This window comes from Mytilus galloprovincialis, chromosome 9 (genome assembly GCF_965363235.1).
Source record: "Mytilus galloprovincialis chromosome 9, xbMytGall1.hap1.1, whole genome shotgun sequence".
In the NCBI taxonomy this organism is placed as follows: Eukaryota; Metazoa; Mollusca; class Bivalvia; order Mytilida; family Mytilidae; genus Mytilus; species Mytilus galloprovincialis.
This window is the reverse complement of record NC_134846.1, coordinates 28,098,513-28,117,695: the sequence shown is the minus strand read 5'-3', so window position 1 is coordinate 28,117,695 and position 19,183 is coordinate 28,098,513. Positions and strand designations below refer to the sequence as shown.

At 34.2% G+C, this 19,183-nt stretch overlaps 1 protein-coding gene across 2 annotated transcripts in view; it reads right to left on the bottom strand.

Annotated features, from left to right (window-relative positions):
* Nucleotides 1-16,765, bottom strand: part of LOC143044733 (DNA-directed RNA polymerase III subunit RPC5-like) — a 36,025-nt gene extending 19,260 nt beyond the window's left edge. Inside the window, exons 1-5 of one of the 2 annotated variants that reach the window (XM_076216842.1) lie at nt 16,685-16,765; nt 6,162-6,212; nt 4,733-4,810; nt 625-743; nt 237-319 (exon numbers count right to left, since the gene is read on the bottom strand). In XM_076216842.1, coding sequence (XP_076072957.1) covers nt 237-319; nt 625-743; nt 4,733-4,810; nt 6,162-6,212; nt 16,685-16,720 — 367 coding nt within the window. In that variant the 5' untranslated portion in view covers nt 16,721-16,765. Of the gene's footprint in view, nt 1-236; nt 320-624; nt 744-4,732; nt 4,811-6,161; nt 6,213-9,415; nt 9,626-16,684 lie in introns of those variants that run through there. The other variant, XM_076216841.1, reaches the window with a different exon arrangement.
* Between the last annotated feature and the right edge of the window lie 2,418 nt (nt 16,766-19,183).

The window sequence follows — 19,183 nt, the reverse complement described above, 5'->3', positions numbered from 1 at the left end:
CTTGTGCCATCTCATACTATCCAAAAGTTTCTGAAATCAACCCATTTTTTGCTAAAAAGTCTGAAATCCATTGTGAATGTATGACATAACAGACATATTGTGTCATCAAGGCCGTGCAAATATTCCACTTTTTTGAAGAACTTTCTTAAGAAGCTTAAAGAATTTGGATGATAATAATAGGCCACAAGATTTGTCCTCTCATTTGCTAATTTGAAATGTGTTCTTTATGTTCTTACCATCTTTAAATACACCAACACCATATCTTCCTATATCACCTGAACAAGGAGCTGAGGTAAGAATCTGCTTGTCCATCTTATCACTGAAATATAAAGGCCTTTCTCTATAGCTGTAACTTGTGTGTAATAAGAAAATGCTGTGAACTGTTAAAAAAAGCTGAATAAATGCTAGACCTAAAATCTTTTAACTAACTCTCAATATTTGCATTAACTGAAATAGGTGAAATATCTCATAAGAATCACTGAGGTTCATACAAAATGTTCAAGTTTCTCAAAAAATTCTGTAATGTTATAAAATAGAGACTAGAATAATAGTGATTGTAAATGTTGACAAATTACTTAGACAATTGTGAAGGTTGAGTTATACAATAGGAAACTTCTCTCTTACCTTCTATAAAACCCTCCTTGGTCCCCCCTTGATGGTCCATCCACATTGAGGGCAATTTGTTCACCTTTACTTTTTGCATAGTAGTTACTCGAAGTATTGACAGCTAAGTCAAATTCCACCTTAAAAATAACAGTTCCAGGAACATAGAAATAGTTCATCAGTACATATACATTCATTGGACAAGTTTGCATTGAACCTAAAAATATCGAAATTTGAAAATACATGGTTATACTGAATAGCTTAAAACATTACAGCCTGAAAGTGCACGAAAAGGCTTTTACCTTATGGTAAACAATACTCAGATGTACAAGTGTTCCCCGTGTTTAATCAACAACAAAAACTTATATCCTTTATCACAAGTCATGAAATAGTTTAATAGCAAATATAACTGGTAAAATCAGTTATGTTAAAACACTTTCATAAGTATAAAATATTAAATACAAAAATTTAATGCCATTTAAGGGGGCTCGCAGGTTTAAATAAAAAAAAATATTTAATATAGGATTTCGATAAATTTTTCTATAAATGAACTTTATCTTATACTTTAAAATAGAGAAATGAAATAAAAAAATGGGGTCACCCTTCATTTACGCTCACAATATGCCTTTTTTTCTGTTGAACTAATAGGAGAAAAAGCAGTAATATCGAAATAAAAAAAGAACAAAATTACATAAATCTCTTAAATTTTACAATTATTTAGTTTATGTACAGCTTGTTCAAAAACAACAATAAACTAGAGGCTCTAAAGAGCCTGTGTCGCTCACCTTGGTCTATGTGCATATTAAACAAAGGACACAAATGGATTCATGACAAAATTGTATTTTGGTGATGGTGATGTGTTTTGAAGTTCTTACTTTACTGAACGATTTTGCTTCTTACAATTATATCTATAATGAACTTTGCCCATTAGTAACAGAGAACTATATTTGGTAAAAATTTACATATATTTACCAAATTAATGAAAATTGTTAAAAATTGACTATAAAGGGCAATAACTCCTTAAGGGGTCAATTGACCATTTAGGTCATGTTGACTTATTTGTAGATCTTACTTTGCTGAACATTATTGCTGTTTACAGTTTATCGCTATCTATAATAGTATTCAAGATAACCAAAAACGGCAAAATTTCTTTAAAAATTACCAATTGGAGGGCCGCAACCCAACAACCAGTTGTCCAATTCATCTGAAAAATTCAGGGCAGATAGATATTGACTTGATTAACAATTTAACTTCTTGTCAGATTTGCTCTAGATGCTTTGAATTCATAGTTATAAGCCAAAAACTGCATTTTACCCCTATGTTCTATTTTTAGCCGTGGCGGCCATCTTGGTTGAATGGCCAGGTCATCGGACACATTTTTCAAACAAGATACCCCAAAGATGATTGTGGCCTAGTAGTTTCAGTGGAGATTTTGTAAAAGATTACTTAGATTTATGAAAAATGGTTAAAGATTGACTATAAAGGGCAATAACTCCTAAAGGGGTCAACTGACCATTTTGGTCATGTTAACTTATTTGTAGATCTTACTTTGCTGAACATTATTGCTGTTTACAATTTATCTCTATCTATAATAATATTCAAGATAATAACCAAAAACAGCAAAATTTCCTCAAAATTACCAATTCAGGGGCAGCAACCCAACAACCGATTGACCGATTCATCTGAAAATTTCAGGGCAGATAGAACTTGACCTGATAAACATTTTTATCCCATGTCAGATTTCCTCAAAATGCTTTGGTTTTTGAGTTATAAGCCAAAAACTGCATTTTACCCCTATGTTCTATTTTTAGCGGTGGCAGCCATCTTGGTTGGTTGACCGGGTCACGCCACACATTTTTTAAACTAGATACCCCAAAGATGATTGTGGCCAAGTTTGGATTAATTTGGCCCAGTAGTTTCAGAGGAGAAGATTTTTGTAAAAGATTAATTTAATTTATGAAAAATGGTTAAAATTGACTATAAAGGGCAATAACTCCTAAACGGGTCAACTGACAATTTTGGTCATGTTGACTTATTTGTAGATCTTACTTTGCTGAACATTATTGCTGTATACAGTTTATCTCTATCTATAATAATATTCAAGATAATAACCAAAAACAGCAAAATTTTCTCAAAATTACCAATTCAGGGGCAGCAACCCAACAACCGATTGACTGATTCATCTGAAAATTTCAGGGCAGATAGATCTTGACCTGATAAACATTTTTATCCCGTCAGATTTCCTCAAAATGCTTTGGTTTTTGAGTTATAAGCCAAAAACTGCATTTTACCCCTTTGTTCTATTTTAAGCCGTGGCGGCCATCTTGGTTGGTTGACCAGGTCACGCCACACATTTTTTAAACTAGATACCCCAAAGATGATTGTGGCCAAGTTTGGATTAATTTGGCCCAGTAGTTTCAGAGGAGAAGATTTTTGTAAAAGATTACTTTAATTAACGGAAAATGGTTAAAAATTGACTATAAAGGGCAATAACTCCTAAACGGGTCAACTGACCATTTTGGTCATGTTGACTTATTTGTAGATCTTACTTTGCTGAACATTATTGCTGTTTACAGTTTATCTCTATCTATAATAATATTCAAGATAATAACCAAAAACAGCAAAATTTCCTCAAAATTACCAATTCAGGGGCAGCAACCCAACAACCGATTGACCGATTCATCTGAAAATTTCAGGGCAGATAGATCTTGACCTGATAAACATTTTTACCCCATGTCAGATTTCCTCTAAATGCTTTGGTTTTTGAGTTATAAGCCAAAAACTGCATTTTACCCCTATGTTCTATTTTTAGCCGTGGCGGCCATCTTGGTTGGTTGACCGGGTCACGCCACACATTTTTTAAACTAGATACCCCAATGATGATTGTGGCCAAGTTTGGTTTGATTTGGCCCAGTAGTTTCAGAGGAGAAGATTTTTGTAAAAGTTAACGACAACGGACGACGACGACGACGACGGACGACGGACGCCAAGTGATGAGAAAAGCTCACTTGGCCCTTCGGGCCAGGTGAGCTAAAAATATTGGTCATCGATGAGTTAAAAAAGATATTTTAATTTTAGCTCAAAAAATGGCATTTTTGCACCAAAGGGAGATAATTTCGAGCTTTTTCAATGATATCTACATTTTAAAAGTCACCTGTGGCCAACACGAATTGATTTTTTGGAATGATCTTTGTACCATATGATAAAGTAACAACTACTAAAGGTAATTAATAAAATTTGTGATGAAAAATAAATCTTTAATTTTTTTCTGAAATCTTATACCAGCGAGCTTCCTTAATAATCAAAAGAAACATGATATCTGAAATCAATTTATTCCTAATTCATAATCATATTGAAATTTATAGTCATTATTCAGTCTCAAACAGGAGAAGCATAGTCATGTTTGTATCATTAAAAACATTTCAATTTTAATTAATATGTTCCATTCCAGAAATCATTCTTACCATAAAACTATGGTAGTTTTGCAATCCATGTTCACGTTTGATTTCAAAACAAAATTTCCAGAACTGCAGTTGTTCTTACAGTTATTATTTCTTTGTTTTCCTAATTGGGTAATTGGATGGAACTGTGTTTATTAAAGTTAATATGGACAACTGAGCAAATGATAAAGTAAAACTTCATTTAACATATAATTTTCTTACTTAAATAATTCTTGTGATTTTATATGCAGCTACCCAATTTATAAGTATAACCTCCTAGCCAATACGTTAAACAATGATTAATAATAATTAGTCTGTCAGAATGCTGATTCTAAGGCCAAATAAAATGTGTAGTTCTATTTTCCCTACCTACTCTAAACTTAACTTGATAGGTCATTTTTAGTGTAAGAGGTGCTTAGCACTATTAGTTTCAAATGAGTTCTCTTTATATTCTAAAGAAGAAAACAAACTTCCTACCTATGGTTTAAATGAATTTCACTGGAACCACACATATTAATTTTGAAGTAATGTGAGTAAAAGAGTGTTTAAGCAGTATATGCAGTAGCTCGTGGATTCTTTTATCTATTATAACTATGCCATGATCATGAAATGTTTTTTTTTAAATATTGAATTTCATTTTGTAGAACATGTACGGACAGAAACCCAGATTCAAATTCTTTTTAACTTACCTTTTTCTGCTGTGGTTTGACTCTTGCTGCTAAGTGTTCAATTTTGTCGTAATTCAAATGGGCTGGTCTGATTGGGTACTGAAATATTTTAATGTAGTTAAAAATTAGCAGTATTTGAATCTATGATGCATAAATAAATTTTATTTAAGACCAGTTTGTCTGCTTTTTAAATCCGTATGAATGCTACAAATGTACTTTAAAATGTACCATTGATTAATAAATGGGGAACGTGTCCATAGGGACACATTTGATGCCTGTGCTAGCATATAACTTTATAAAGGGACATAACTCAAGAACTTTAAAAGTGAAGCTGCCAAAATTTAAACTTAAACTGAGTTTAGTGGTATTAAGCATTACATGTATATATAAATTTCATTAAATTTAGTTGAGACAAACTAAGGTTAAGTGAACAGAAACAAAAAAACAGCAATTTTTTCATTTGTAAAGGGGCATAACCCTAGAATGGTAATCAAAGTGATTGTAAGCACTCAATGGTAACGATTGCTTTAATTTATTGCATTGTATTAAGCATTGGTTTTAGTTGATTCAACTACCATTCTGGACAAAGAAAGATAACTCCAATTCTCAAAGAAAATTTTAAAAAGAATTGATTGTAGTTGAAGACTATCATGGACAAAGGGAGATAACTCCAATTAAAAAAAATTACTTGAATGATATTTTTGAATTTTAGCAATTTTTCCATTTGTAAAGGACATAGCTCTAGAACAATAAAAGTGACGGCACCAATATTTAAACTTGATCTGCATATTGTAGTAATAAGCATTGTGTATAAGTTTCATAACATTTAGTTGAGGCAAACTTTAGTTAAAGAACAGAAGAAAAAACTAGCAATTTTTCCATCTGTAAAGGGGCATAACTCTAAAACAGTAGACGTGACGCCACCAAAATTCAAACCTGATCTGTATTTAGTGGTAAAAAGCATAGCGTATAAGTTTCATAAAATTTGGTTGAGGCAAACTAAAGTTAGAGAACGGAAACCAACTTTGGGACATACGGAAGTACAGACGGGACAAGGGTAAAATTTAATACCCCCTCTGCTACGGCGGCGGGGGCATAATTCATCTCAACACTTCATCATAATGACTCAAGACTAAATTCGTTAATCTTTCCTTTGATTTGAACAACAATTGGCCTTTGATTGATTATAGCACTAAACTTCTACAACATTGCATAACTTGATTTGTGAGATAACTATCTCCTGTAACAGATACATATAAATAGATTATGTATGGTATTTGTGTCAATGAGACAGCATTCAACTTGGCTTTGTAACTTGTAACTAATGTACATCATGTTGTACTTAAAACATACCTTAATAATCCTGTCAATAGGGTTAAAAAAATATGAAATTCAAATATGTATGTAATATCTTTTAAATGTTGAACTTACAAAAGTTATATACAATTACCTGAAGCAGAAACAAATTATCAGACAAGCTTTTGGACAGGTACACATCAATCTGAAAAGAAAAATATAAAAAAGTATGTCATTGCTCTTCACAATTTTTCACTTATTGTTGTGTAATAAATTAAGTTGACGGTTTTCTTGTTGATTTTTTTCACATTATTTTGTCATGAAGGGCCTTTTCATTGCAGACTAGTACTAGCTGTATGATATAAGTTTCACTCATTATTGAAGGTAAAAAGAGACCTGCAGCTGTTAACATTCAAGCAACATCATTTGGTGGACAATTATCTCATTCAAAATCATACTAAATCACCTTAATTTCATAATTAATTTCAGTAACTTAAGACCACTATCATAAATATACATGTAACAGTTCAATAAAAAATCTGACCAAATTGCAATTTGATTCATCAAATTCAACTGTTCAGAAATTTTAACACACTGCTGTAAAAGAACCAGTAAAGTATTCAAAATGCAAAATTATCACCTGAAATTTCTAAGGATAAACTTATTCTACTGGGTTATGGAAAGACAAGATATTGATTTTTAAATTGCTAAAATAATGTCCTGCAATAACTAAGTTCTTTTAAAAATATCTCTTCTAAAACATGTAAAATGTTGTTTTTCTATACATGCTACAATAATATTGCTTCAATTAAGTCTTAAGCCTTAAATGTAGATGCAATCAGCATGATTTTTTTTCTTATTTGTAAGCGGCTTTGAACTAGCTGCCAGTGGCTGTAAGTACTCTCAGATCTGTACTTAAGTGTTTTGTGTTGTTGGGATATACAAGTATCCGGCCACGTCCGCTCTGTGTTGTATTTCTATTTGTATCCATCTGATGGGTGAATAGATATAGGAAGATGTGGTATGAGTGCCAATGAGACAACTCTCCATCCAAGTCACAAGCCTTTTTCAACTGATTTTTAAGTTATAATGGTACACCAGTATCCCAGGTTGGGGGACCGTCTGGGTTATAGTCCCAAGTCGGGAGCCTGTAGTTCAGTGGTTGTTGTTTGTTAATGTGTTACATAGATATAGGAAGATATAGTATGAGTGCCAATGAAACAACTCTCCATCCAAATAACAATTTATAAAACTAAACCATTGTGGTCAAGGTACAGCCTTCAACACAGAGCCTTGGCTAACACAGAACAGCAAGCTATAAAGGGCCCCAAGAATTACTAGTATAAAAACATTCAAACGGGAAAACCAACGGTCTAATCTATATAAAAATGAGACGCGAGAAACATGTATGAACTACATAAACAGACGACAACTACTGTACATCAGATTTCTACCTTAAGACAGGTGCAAACAAAGAAGGCTTTCAAGAGCTTAAATCGCTCATCAGTGGTTTTTTATATAATTTTTTTTTCAAACTTTATACATAATACCATTACCCTAAGGATCATTCAGTGTAAGTTCAGCTGACATTGCTTGGAGAATATCTTCTCAAGTAAACAATCATGATGAACAAATTGTGTAAGATTGCCTTAAAAGGGCAACAACTCCTTATTAAATGGGTAAATTGACAATTTTGGACATTTTGACTTATTTGTAGATCTTACTTTGCTGAACATTTTTAAAGCTTACAGTTTATCTTTATCTATAATATTATTCAAGACAATAACCAAAACCTGCAAAATTTCATTGAAATTATCAATTTAGGGACAATAACTCAAAAATCAGTTGTCTGATTTGTCTGGAAATTTTAGAAGAAGGCAGTTCTTGACCATTTACCTAATGAACACTTTGACCCCAGGTCTGATTTGCTCTAAATGATTTAGTTTTTAAGATGTAAGCCAAAAACTGCATTCCACCTTGTCCCTTATCATTATTAAGTTCTGTTTTAATCAACTACAGTCATGTTTTTTGACAAAACAGAAAATAAACACAAACTTTATACAAGATACCCTAAGGATCATCCAGCTTAAGTTTGGTTGAATTTGGTTCAATAGTTGAAGAGAAGATATTTGAAAAAGTTAACACCAGAGTGACAATGGAAGCCAAAAGATGGCGAAAGCTCACATTTCCTTTTACAAAAAGTGAGCTAAAAAAATAATTCAATAGAAACTAGACAAAGTGATGCTTTTTTTTTTGCTTAAATCTTCCATCAATGATTATTTTGGGTTTTCAATTTATATAAATGGTTCTTCGATTCTGTCATATCTTCTTCAAAAGCAAAAACAAGAGTGGACACACTGAAATGTCTCGTTTGTCTCTTGTTCATAATATAATTTATGATGAAAGTATAAAAAAACATTGTATACCCCAAGCATTACATTATTGCTGTTTACAGTTTATCTACATCTATAATAATATTCAAGATAATAACCAAAAACAGCAAAATTTCCTTAAAATTACCAATTCAGGGGCGGCAACCCAACAACAGGTTGTCCGATTCATCTAAAAATTTCAGGGCAGATAGATCTTGACCTGATAAACAATTTACCCCATGTCAGATTTGCTCTTAATGCTTTGGTTTTTGAGTTATAAGCTAAAAACTGCATTTTACCCCTATGTTCTATTTTTAGCCATGGCGGCCATCTTGGTTGGTTAGCTGGGTCACCGGACACAATTTTTAAACTAGATACCCTAATAATGATTTTGGCCATGTTTGGTTAAATTTGGCCCAGTAGTTTCAGAGGAAAAGATTTTTGTAAAAGATAACTAAGATTTACGGAAAATGGTTAAAAATTGACTATAAAGGGCCATAACTCCTAAAGGGGTCAACTGACCATTTCGGTCATGTTGACTTATTTGTAAATCTTACTTTGCTGAATATTTTTGCTGTTTACAGTTTATCTCTATCTGTATAATAATATTCATGATAATAACCAAAAACAGCAAAATTTCCTTAAAATTATGGTTTTTTAAAGTAAAAACCTTGTTTATGATAAATCTGTACTTACCTGTCTGAAAAACATTTGCAATTACCCCTTGGTAACCCCTTGCAATCGCTAACTTTTAAATTATCTCCCTTTCACGATCTCCCAAATAGAAGATCACTTTACCTGAGGCGGAAATAACTATATACATTATATAAAACTTAACTTCCTCATGTGGGGAGGTGGGTAGGGTCAGACAGGTAAGTACAGATTTATCATAAACAAGGTTTTTACTTTAAAAAACCATAGTTTATATCGAAATCTGTACTTACCTGTCTGAAAAACATTTGCAAAGAATTTGCAGCATAAACCTAAAGGTGGTGGGTAAGAGGAAGAAAGTAATTAGTAAATAAAAAATATCTACCTTAATACTTCTTCTGTCTTCTGTTAGCCGTATGCAAAATTGCAGCTTTTGCAAACCGAGATTCCAAATCTGGTACATCCTTCAAGTAATATGAGGTGAATGTTGTCTCATTTGACCAATGAGCTGCTCTTAAAATTTCTTGAGAGGAAAGTCCATTGAATAAAGCCCAAGAAGTTGAGAGCTTTCTTGTATCATGAGCTCTCACAAACTGAAGTGTGTCTGTATCTGCATGTTCATATGCATATTTAACCGTGTTCACAATCCATCGTGCAATGGAATTCTTAGAAGCCTCTACATGATGATTCTTTTGATATGTTACAAAGAGTCTTTGTGATTTGTGCAAAACTTCAGTTCTTTTAATATAAGCTAGTAGTGCTCTACAAGGGCACAGCAGTAAATCGTTTGGATCTGTAGCATAGTTTTCAAATTTGGGAATGAATACTGGTTCCCATGGTTTATTCAAAGTTTGAGTTTTAGCAAGAAATTGCATGTTTGGCAACAACCGTATACCTCTTTGCTCTTTCCTGAAATGTTTGTCATTAATAGTGAAACTGTGTAATTCACTGACTCTTGCAGCAGAAGCTAATGCCATAAGAAAAACTGTCTTTAAGGTTAAATATTTCAATTCTGCTTCTTCTAGTGGTTCAAAGGGTGTCTTTGTCAACACTAGCAAAACCAACGGCAAATCCCAATTTGGCGCCAATTGCCTTATTGGTGGATTAATGTTGTACAATCCTTTAATTAAATTACGCAAATCCATGTTAATAGAAATTCTATCTTTAGATGAATGTATTAAAGCTATTGCTGACTTGTAACCAGCTAAAGTGCTTGGCTTACAATTCTTTACAGTATGTAAGAACATAAGAAATTCAGCTATTTCTGGCACAGTTGCCGTACTGGGATTGATACTCCGTTCTTGACACCAGCTGTCAAATAGCTTGAGTCTTGCATTATAAACTGTCTGTGTTGATTGTTTTCGTGCATTGGAAATAATTGAAGCAATTTTTGGTGAAAATCCTTTTGCAGTGTAAGATCTTTTGACACTTTCCAAGCTACAAGATTTAGAACACTTGGATTTGGATGAAAAATTCCATTTTGACTTAATAGATTTTGTTGTACAGGCAGTTGTATTGGAAAGTCTATTAACAGGTTGAGAAGTTGACTGTACCACGACTGTCTCGGCCACATTGGCGCTATCAGTAAAATTACACAGTCCTCTTTCTGTATTTTTTGTAATACTCTGTTTAGAATGATCGGTGGCGGGAATGCATAAGCAAATAGATTTGTCCATTTCATTTAACAGTGCATCTATTGACACTGCTGTTTCTTCGGGCCAAGGAGAGCAAAACACTGGCAGCTTCTTGTTCATTGAAGTCGCAAACAGATCTATTACTAGTGTTCCTAGCTGAAGGAACAACAAATTCACTATTGTCATATTTAATGTCCATCCTGTCAAACGAATGGTCATTTTCCCCCTTGACAGGACATCTGCTATAATATTCTTTTTTCCCGGAATATGAACAGCTTGGATTTTGACATTGTGATTTATACACCATTTCAAAAGCTCCCATGCCAAGTAACAAAGGTCTGGGGATCGCGTACCTCCTTGTTTGTTCAGATAACTGACGACAGTTGCATTGTCTGTTCTCACTAGCACACTTTTGAATTGTACTTTTATCAGAAATGTTTGCAGTGCTAACTGCACAGCTTTGAGTTCTAGCCAATTGATGTGTTTTACTTTGTACTGAGGCGACCAAACACCTGCTATCTGATAATTGTTTATATGTGCTCCCCATCCTGACTGTGACGCATCTGTCACTAGAGTCACCTGAGCAGATTCCTGTTCTAATAGCACTCCCTTGAAAAAATTTCTTCGGTTTAGCCACCAGAATAGATGTTCCTGGAGTGGTTGATACAGTGGAATCAAATGATTTAAACTGTGTAGAGCTGGTCTCCACCAAGCTAGAAGATAAAGCTGAAGTGGTCTCATGTGCAGTCGGGCCCATGGAACTAAATCTATGCATGAAGCCATTAGACCAAGTAGTCTCAACATTACACGTGCCTCTACTGTTTGTGAATTTAGGAATATTTGAATCATCTGACTTATATTTTTGAATCTCTCTAGAGACGGAAACACAAGACCTTCTTTTAAGTGAATCACTGCTCCTAGATACTCTATTATTTGAGTGGGAACTAAACAAGATTTTTTCACATTGATTATCAAACCCAGATTTTTCAACAATTCTTGAGTGTACTGTAATTGTTTTGTCAGCTTTACTTTGCTGCTGTTTTTTAACATCCAATCGTCCAGGTACATAAATATGTGAATCATTTGTTTTCCCAGAAACGCACCTACTACTGCCATCACTTTTGTGAAAATCCTTGGAGCCGATCATAGACCGAATGGTAGAGCTCGGTATTGATACTTTTTTCCCAAAATGCTGAAGCGGAGAAATTTTCTGTAATGTTTGTGAATGGGTATATGGAAATATGCATCTTGCAAATCGAGTTTTACTGCCCAGTCCCCAATTTTCAGACTTTTTAGAATTGATCGGAGGGTTTCCATTTTGAAGTGATGAGGTATGACAAACTGGTTTAGTGATTTTAAATTTAGAATTGGTCTGAGACCTCCCTGTCTTTTTGGTACCATGAATATTGTACTGTAATAACCCTGATTTTCTGCACTTGTCGGGACAGGCTCTATAGCATGTTTTTCTAACAAAGAATTTACCTCTTCTAATATAGAAGACCTTTTTGTACCTACTCTGGGTACAACTGTCTCTTTTACTCCTGTAAAAGCTGGAAGACTTATGAAATCTAAAATTAAACCGTTCTTCACTATCTGAAGTACTAACTTGTCTTGAGTTATTTGAAACCACTGACTGTGGTAATGTTACAACCGTGCTCCTACCTGGAGACTTACCGCAGACAAATAATTGTTTATTTCTTGAAATTTTTCTGGGAGGAATTTTTCCATAAAAAAGATCCTTTTCCTCCTTGTTTTGCTGGCAAGGCACGAAAATTAGACGAAGTGTCAGTGCCATGACGGTCATTAAAATCCTGCTTATCATATCTTGATGTTTTGCAGGTTTGTTGTAGGATACATTAGAAGTTTCTTGAGATTTTCTTTTTCTAGATCCTTCATCAAATTTTTGCCATCCAGGAACGATAAACGTTTTGTGTTTCTTTAGCATCTCTTATATTTTCAGCTGAGGAATGCAAAGTATCAAAATATTTACCGCCAAAAAGTTGTGCGCCATTCAAAGGTAAATTCAACAATTTAGCTGATGTGGCTTTGCTAGTAAAATCAACATTTTTTAAGAAAATTTTTCTTCTGTTTATAACAGAATTAGCAACTATACGTGAAGTCATATCTGCCATAGACTTGAAACATGCTACTAAAGCTGAACATGCTTCTACCCTGTCTTCCTCTGAATCAGCAACATCAATATAGCTTGCTATCAAAGAGCCATATGAAACACTTCTTAACAATGTCCTAGCTGAGTTGTCAACCTTTTTAAATTCAGCATCCATTTCCTTATGGAAGGAAGGTAAAGAGTGTGAAAACTTTTTACGGTCTACAAAACCTTTTTTCTTATTGCCCATAGTAGATGACAAACCCTCCTCTATATTATCATCAAGCCTTGGAGGGGAACAAAATTCTGTGAAATCTTTTTTCGACACCATAAAAGCCTTATCATCTCTTAGACGAACTGACCTATTTTTAAGTCTACCAGACATAGCTTCCTTTTCAACATTCTTGAAAACTTCAACTGTAGTACCCTCTAAAGGTAATTTTAAATGAGTTGATTTATTTGAATTGCCAGGATTTAGTCTTGAAGGCAAATAGGAAGTTCTGACTGAATCTACTTCAGTTTCCTCTGAACAATCTATTTTTAATTTGGTTGTCAATTTATTTATCGGTAGATCCTGGTGCTCCTTCACTAAACAGAGAAAAGTCTTTTTCATGAGAATGTTGTGACTGAGAGTGGGCATCATTATTATTTTCATCAGAAATAGCTGAACCACTCATACTTATTTCATCCTCGATTTCATGGGAAACAACAGAAATCTGATCATCAGATGGCATAAATTTACTATAGTGGGCCCTTGGCCTAGACAAAGATTGACTCTCCGAAATTTCACATTTCGAGTCAATGGAAGCATGCATTGCATCACTTGCAATAAGGCCTTGTGTCTGTACCTGTGGTAACAACTTTTTCAATTGCATTTGCACTTGATCTGCTATAAATTTGTTAAATTCAACTGCTTCAAAATGTACTCCCGTACCTTGAGTTTCACCATCATCTGCACTATGATCAGTTCGAACTTTTGATAGTTTGTCATGTTTTGCCGGCGACGCCAATTCACTCAGCTTTGCCGTTTCAAGTTTCTTGCCTGCTTCCTGCACAGAAGGATTAACGGCACTTGAAGAAAGAGAAAGCTTCGACCTCGCTCTCTCCAACATTTTATCAACTAGCGATCGCTTCTCATCATCCCATTCCCGGCAAATATTGCACGGGAAAGCCTTGTGACAAATACAATGTCTATAGCATTCCTCATGCGTATCTAACACGTTCATACGTGAGCTACACTTTACACAGTTCTTATACTTGTCTTCCATCGCTTCCAATTCATTTGATGTCTATTCTTACCTAATATAATAATAACGATTGCTTTTAAACCAAATGCGATCAGGCTGTAGCCATTTTCGCTGAAGGTAAAGTGATCTTCTATTCGGGAGATCGTGAAAGGGAGATAATTTAAAAGTTAGCGATTGCAAGGGGTTACCAAAGGGTAATTGCAAATGTTTTTCAGACAGGTAAGTACAGATTTTGATATAAACAACCAATTCAGAGGCAGCAACCTAACAATCGGTTGTCTGATTCATCTGAAAATTTCAGGGCAGATAGATCTTGACCTGATAAACCATTTAAGGTAGATAGGGTGTCTTCCTCCATCTTGGATTTTGAAATACTAGAAAACAAGGTCTAGATCTTTGATGAAATGTGCAAATTTTTATAGTAGTAGGTAATTCATGTGTAAGAATTTTCATTATAATATAGAAAATGCCATGTTTGATCATATTTATGATTGTATTTTACAAAAAAAAGAATCCTTTTGTTTGATTCATTTTTTTCCAACTTTGTCAAATAAGGGGAGGCAACTCAAATGCAAGGGCAGATAATCCAGATAGTGTTACTTTTACAATAGAATGTGTTAGGAATTTACCCATTTTTACATGTAGCAAGAAAACGAGTCCGGTGACCCCATTTTTTCTTTTTCTTATCTGAAAGCATAATATTGAAGCTATCTTCTCATATTTTATCTCAAATTCTATGGTGTGGTTTGCGTTTTATGGCGGAAAAATGGGTTTTCCATGCATAATCTATACAAAATCTTGACAATTTTGAACAACCTGTAGCGTGAAAATAAGTCCGGTGACCCATTCTTTTTATAAATGTTTTTAAACAAGCAGGATATGAACTACATTTTGGCAAATTATTAAAAGATTCTATGGATTATAATTTAGACACCCCATCTACCTTAACCTCATGTCAGATTTGCTCTAAATGCTTTGGTTTTTGAGTTATAAGCCAAAAACTGATTTTACCCCTATGTTCTATTTTTAGCCATGGTGGCCATCTAGGTTGGTTGGCCAGGTCACCGGACACAATTTTTAAACTAGTTACCCCAATGATGATTGTTGCTAAGTTTGGTTCAATTTGGCCAAGTAGTTTCAGAGGAGAAGATTTTTGTAAAAGATAACTAAGATTTACGGAAAATGGTTAAAAATTGACTATAAAGGGCCATAACTCCTAAAGGGGTCAACTGACCATTTCGGTCATGTTGACTTATTTGTAAATCTTACTTTGCTGAACATTTTCGCTGTTTACAGTTTATCTCTATCTATAATAATATTCATGATAATAACCAAAAACAGCAAAATTTCCTTAAAATTACCAATTCAGGGGCAGCAACCTAACAACGGGTTGTCCGATTATCTGAAAATTTCAGAGCAGATAGATCTTGACCTGATAAACAATTTTACCCCGTCAGATTTGCTCTAAATGCTTTGGTTTTTGAGTTATAAGCTAAAAACTGCATTTTACCCCTATGTTCTATTTTTAGCCATGGCGGCCATGTTTTTTGATGAAATGGGAATTAAAACACAAACTTTATTCTAGATACTCTAGGAATCAATCAGATGAACTTTCAACTTTCAGTTGTTAGGGGACATCTGTGTTACAAGGCAGCACATATATAAGTTGTTTAGACCTGATTGTAAGTTTTAGAGATGCTGTTCTGAGGTTGATCTAAGCCACGGATTTGTATAGTGAGTTCCTTGTCTATTAAGATCTACAATGTATTAAGCCTAATAATTAAACAAACACTGATAGATCATTTATAGATGGGATTGTTGTGAAAATCTATAGATGGTACCAGCGGGATTCCAACCCTCAATCTCGGGATCTAAAGGCAGGGCTCTAACCAATTGAGCCAAAGAAGATCTTTCCTTACTCAACTAGTTAGACTACCTTTATATCTCCAGGTCTACAACACTCTTCCCCCTTTTCTTTTTTCGGGCTGCGTACCATCCATCCGAGCAATTCACAGGTCCACTACTGTACAACCCCGAGACTTCTACTCGGAAACCCTCTGGCCAGTTCCCTAGATGCCACCTAGAATTGCCATGGTATCCTATGATGGGCTGGTCAAACCTCATGACCAATTCTAACGTTTCACTGCCAGGCAATATTCTATAAACAACTTTTGTACTAGTAGCAGATGCTCCCAGCGCCATTGTTGTGAAAATCTATGGATGGTACTAGCGGGATTGGAACCCTAAATCTTAGGATCTAAAGGCAGAGTTCTAACCAATTGAGCCAAAGAAGATCTTCCCTTACTCAACTAGTTAGGCTACCTTTATATCTCCAGGTCTACAACAGAATAAATGTTTTTATATACTCTTTCTTTGTTCGAAATTTTACAAAAATATTTAAAGGATAGAAGAGTAATTGGACATTGTGAATATAGTGTGGTAAAATATGTCTGCTATATGGTGAAGTTTTTTTTAACTTCTTCAGTTCTTGAACTAACAAATTATACCCCTCCCCCTTTTTCCAAACAACAATCCCAAATGATTAAATTTCAATTTTGTCAAAATGTTCAAGTATTTTATAGCTAACTATGTAACGCAAGTATACTATTCTCTAACAAAATTCATAATTGAACCTGTCATTAGATTAAAATGCAATGTTTTGTCACCTCATGTTCAATCGGGTCGTCTTCTTCGTCCGACATTGTTCCGACTGTTATACTCTCAGGTAAATTAAATAGTGCTGATCCCTAACCTGATTTTATTCAATTATTTTGATAAAATATACATATGATCACATATTGTTTTTATAATATGATAGATTATTTGTTAGTTTTCCGTTTCCATTTTTATTTCCATACTTTTTTTATAATCTGTTTTCAACAAAACATTTTCTCTCTCTGTGAGACACAAAAGAGGGTTTGGAATGGGGAGAGTGTCACGGAATATAAGTCCCGTCATAATATAAGTTCCAAATGGAAGAAATATCATGGAAGTTGAAATCATCCCTTCGTAAATTTTACGGACGTCACGCCATCACTAGTAGGCCAAGTTGACCCAAGGATTTGTATAGTAAGAAGCCTTCTTACTATACAAATCCTTGGTTGACCGTTATGGAATAACCGTTTCACAAATGATATCAGATATGTTCCTTACGTCGTAACTACAATCCCATTCCCTTTCATGAATGTGACCTACCGAATTAGACTATTTACCGGATTTGTTATCTCATAAGCAACACGACGGGTGCCACAGGTGGAGCAGGATCTGCTTACCCTTCCGGCTGAGCACCTGAGATCACCCCTAGTTTTGGGTGGGGTTCGTGTTGTTTATTCTTTAGTTTTCAATGTTGTGTCATGTGTACTATTGCTTGTCTGTTTGTCCTTTTCATTTTTAGCCATAGCGTTGTCAGTTTATTTTCGATTTATGAGTTTGACTGTCCCTCTGGTATCTTTCGTCCCCCTTTTATTTCAATGACATGTTTTAAAATACAGTTCTCAGTATCTTACAGTCTCAACCAATAGGTTAGCATTTTTACATATCTATTAAGGGGGTACCCAACACTATACCCCAAAAAAATCCTGTCGTTTAATTTTTCTTAATTTTTTTTCATTGATAAACTAGGCCAATCTTAACATCTTGTAAAAATTTTAAAAGATTTGAACCATAGGTTTAAAAGATTTGGCAACTCCAATATGGCATCTTTTACATACTAGTATCGGCCAAAATTGGAAGTTTCTGAAATATGGGTATAGGGTTGAATTTGTTAAAAAATTAAAAATTTAATCCTAAATTGACAATAGCATAGCTAATAATGATAGCTGAGGTGAATATTAGTTCACTGATACCCCTTTCTTGTAAGTTTTTTATTCCGGATTTAAAATTTTGCCCAAACTTTAATAGGGGGTATCAGAATCAGCCCCAAAAAGTGAATACAGTGCTTCAAGTATTTGAAGAAGAATTTTTTTTTGAAAAAAAATGTGTCGTTTAATTTTTTCATAAAACTAAGCATTTGAAGTGTTATACTAGTCGGTTGTTCTTGCAAATTTGTTTTAAAATTTAACCGTTAGATTTTTTGGTATTTATGTTTAAATGACGCCCCACCCTCAAATTGGTTCATTAAATAAGAGCAAAATCTATTCAAAAAGTACATAATGGCCATATTTTTGTTCGTCTTTTGAACTAGGCCTTAGCTATTTGGCATGTGGATGTATCATCACAGGGTTAAGTGTCTTAAATCATGATGACCTTTGTGTGACCTTCAAATGTGACCTCAAGGTCAACTTTATGTTTTTTTTCCGTGAAAACACAACCATGTAGGCCATAACTTCTTTGCCTTTTGACCTAGGCCTTATATCATGTGGATGTATCATCATAAGGTGGTGTGCCTTCTTAAAATTTCGACCTTCATGTGACCTTGAACTTTGACCTTAAGGACGATAATCGTGGATTTTGGTAAGAAACACTTGTACGGGCCCTGACTTTTATGTAGTTATGAATTCATATTTATTTTTAAAAATCATATTACACAAGCTTTAATCGACCATACAACAATATAGACACATTTATGAAATGTCAACCCATTCAATGCACACGGAATACATAATGGACATTTAGTCACATAAAATTGTTTGAAAATGGAATCGTTTCTATTGAAGCACAGTGTACGTACTTAACTACTCAACAGACAGCAAAGTGAAAACTTCCTAGGAATCAAACAGTAGGAGGAGTTATGCCAAATAACTATATACCAATAATGGGAGGGACGGAAGGACAGACGGCCAAGGGTAAAACAATATACCCATCCCCGACTTTCAGTTGCAGGTTTAAAATGGATGTCACTTATTTTTGATTTGAGATATGAGCTGTTGAAAATTAAAAGCATGACACGTCAAAAATACACATGATACATAGGGAAAAGCTTTAAAGTTGGCAGATGCTTTACATGATCAAGATTTTCAATTTATTGGTCTTTTGGCCAGATTAAAAAATATACAATTCAAAACTTAACAACAAAACCATTGGTGCAAAAGAACCACGGCTCATTGGAGATGAAATAGAGCTGACTGTGTAAAATCCTTATACTGTTATGAAAATTAGATGCAACTGGTTTTTAGTTAAAAGCACGGCAGTTACAAGTTTCACATTATTTTTGGGGCCCCTTATTA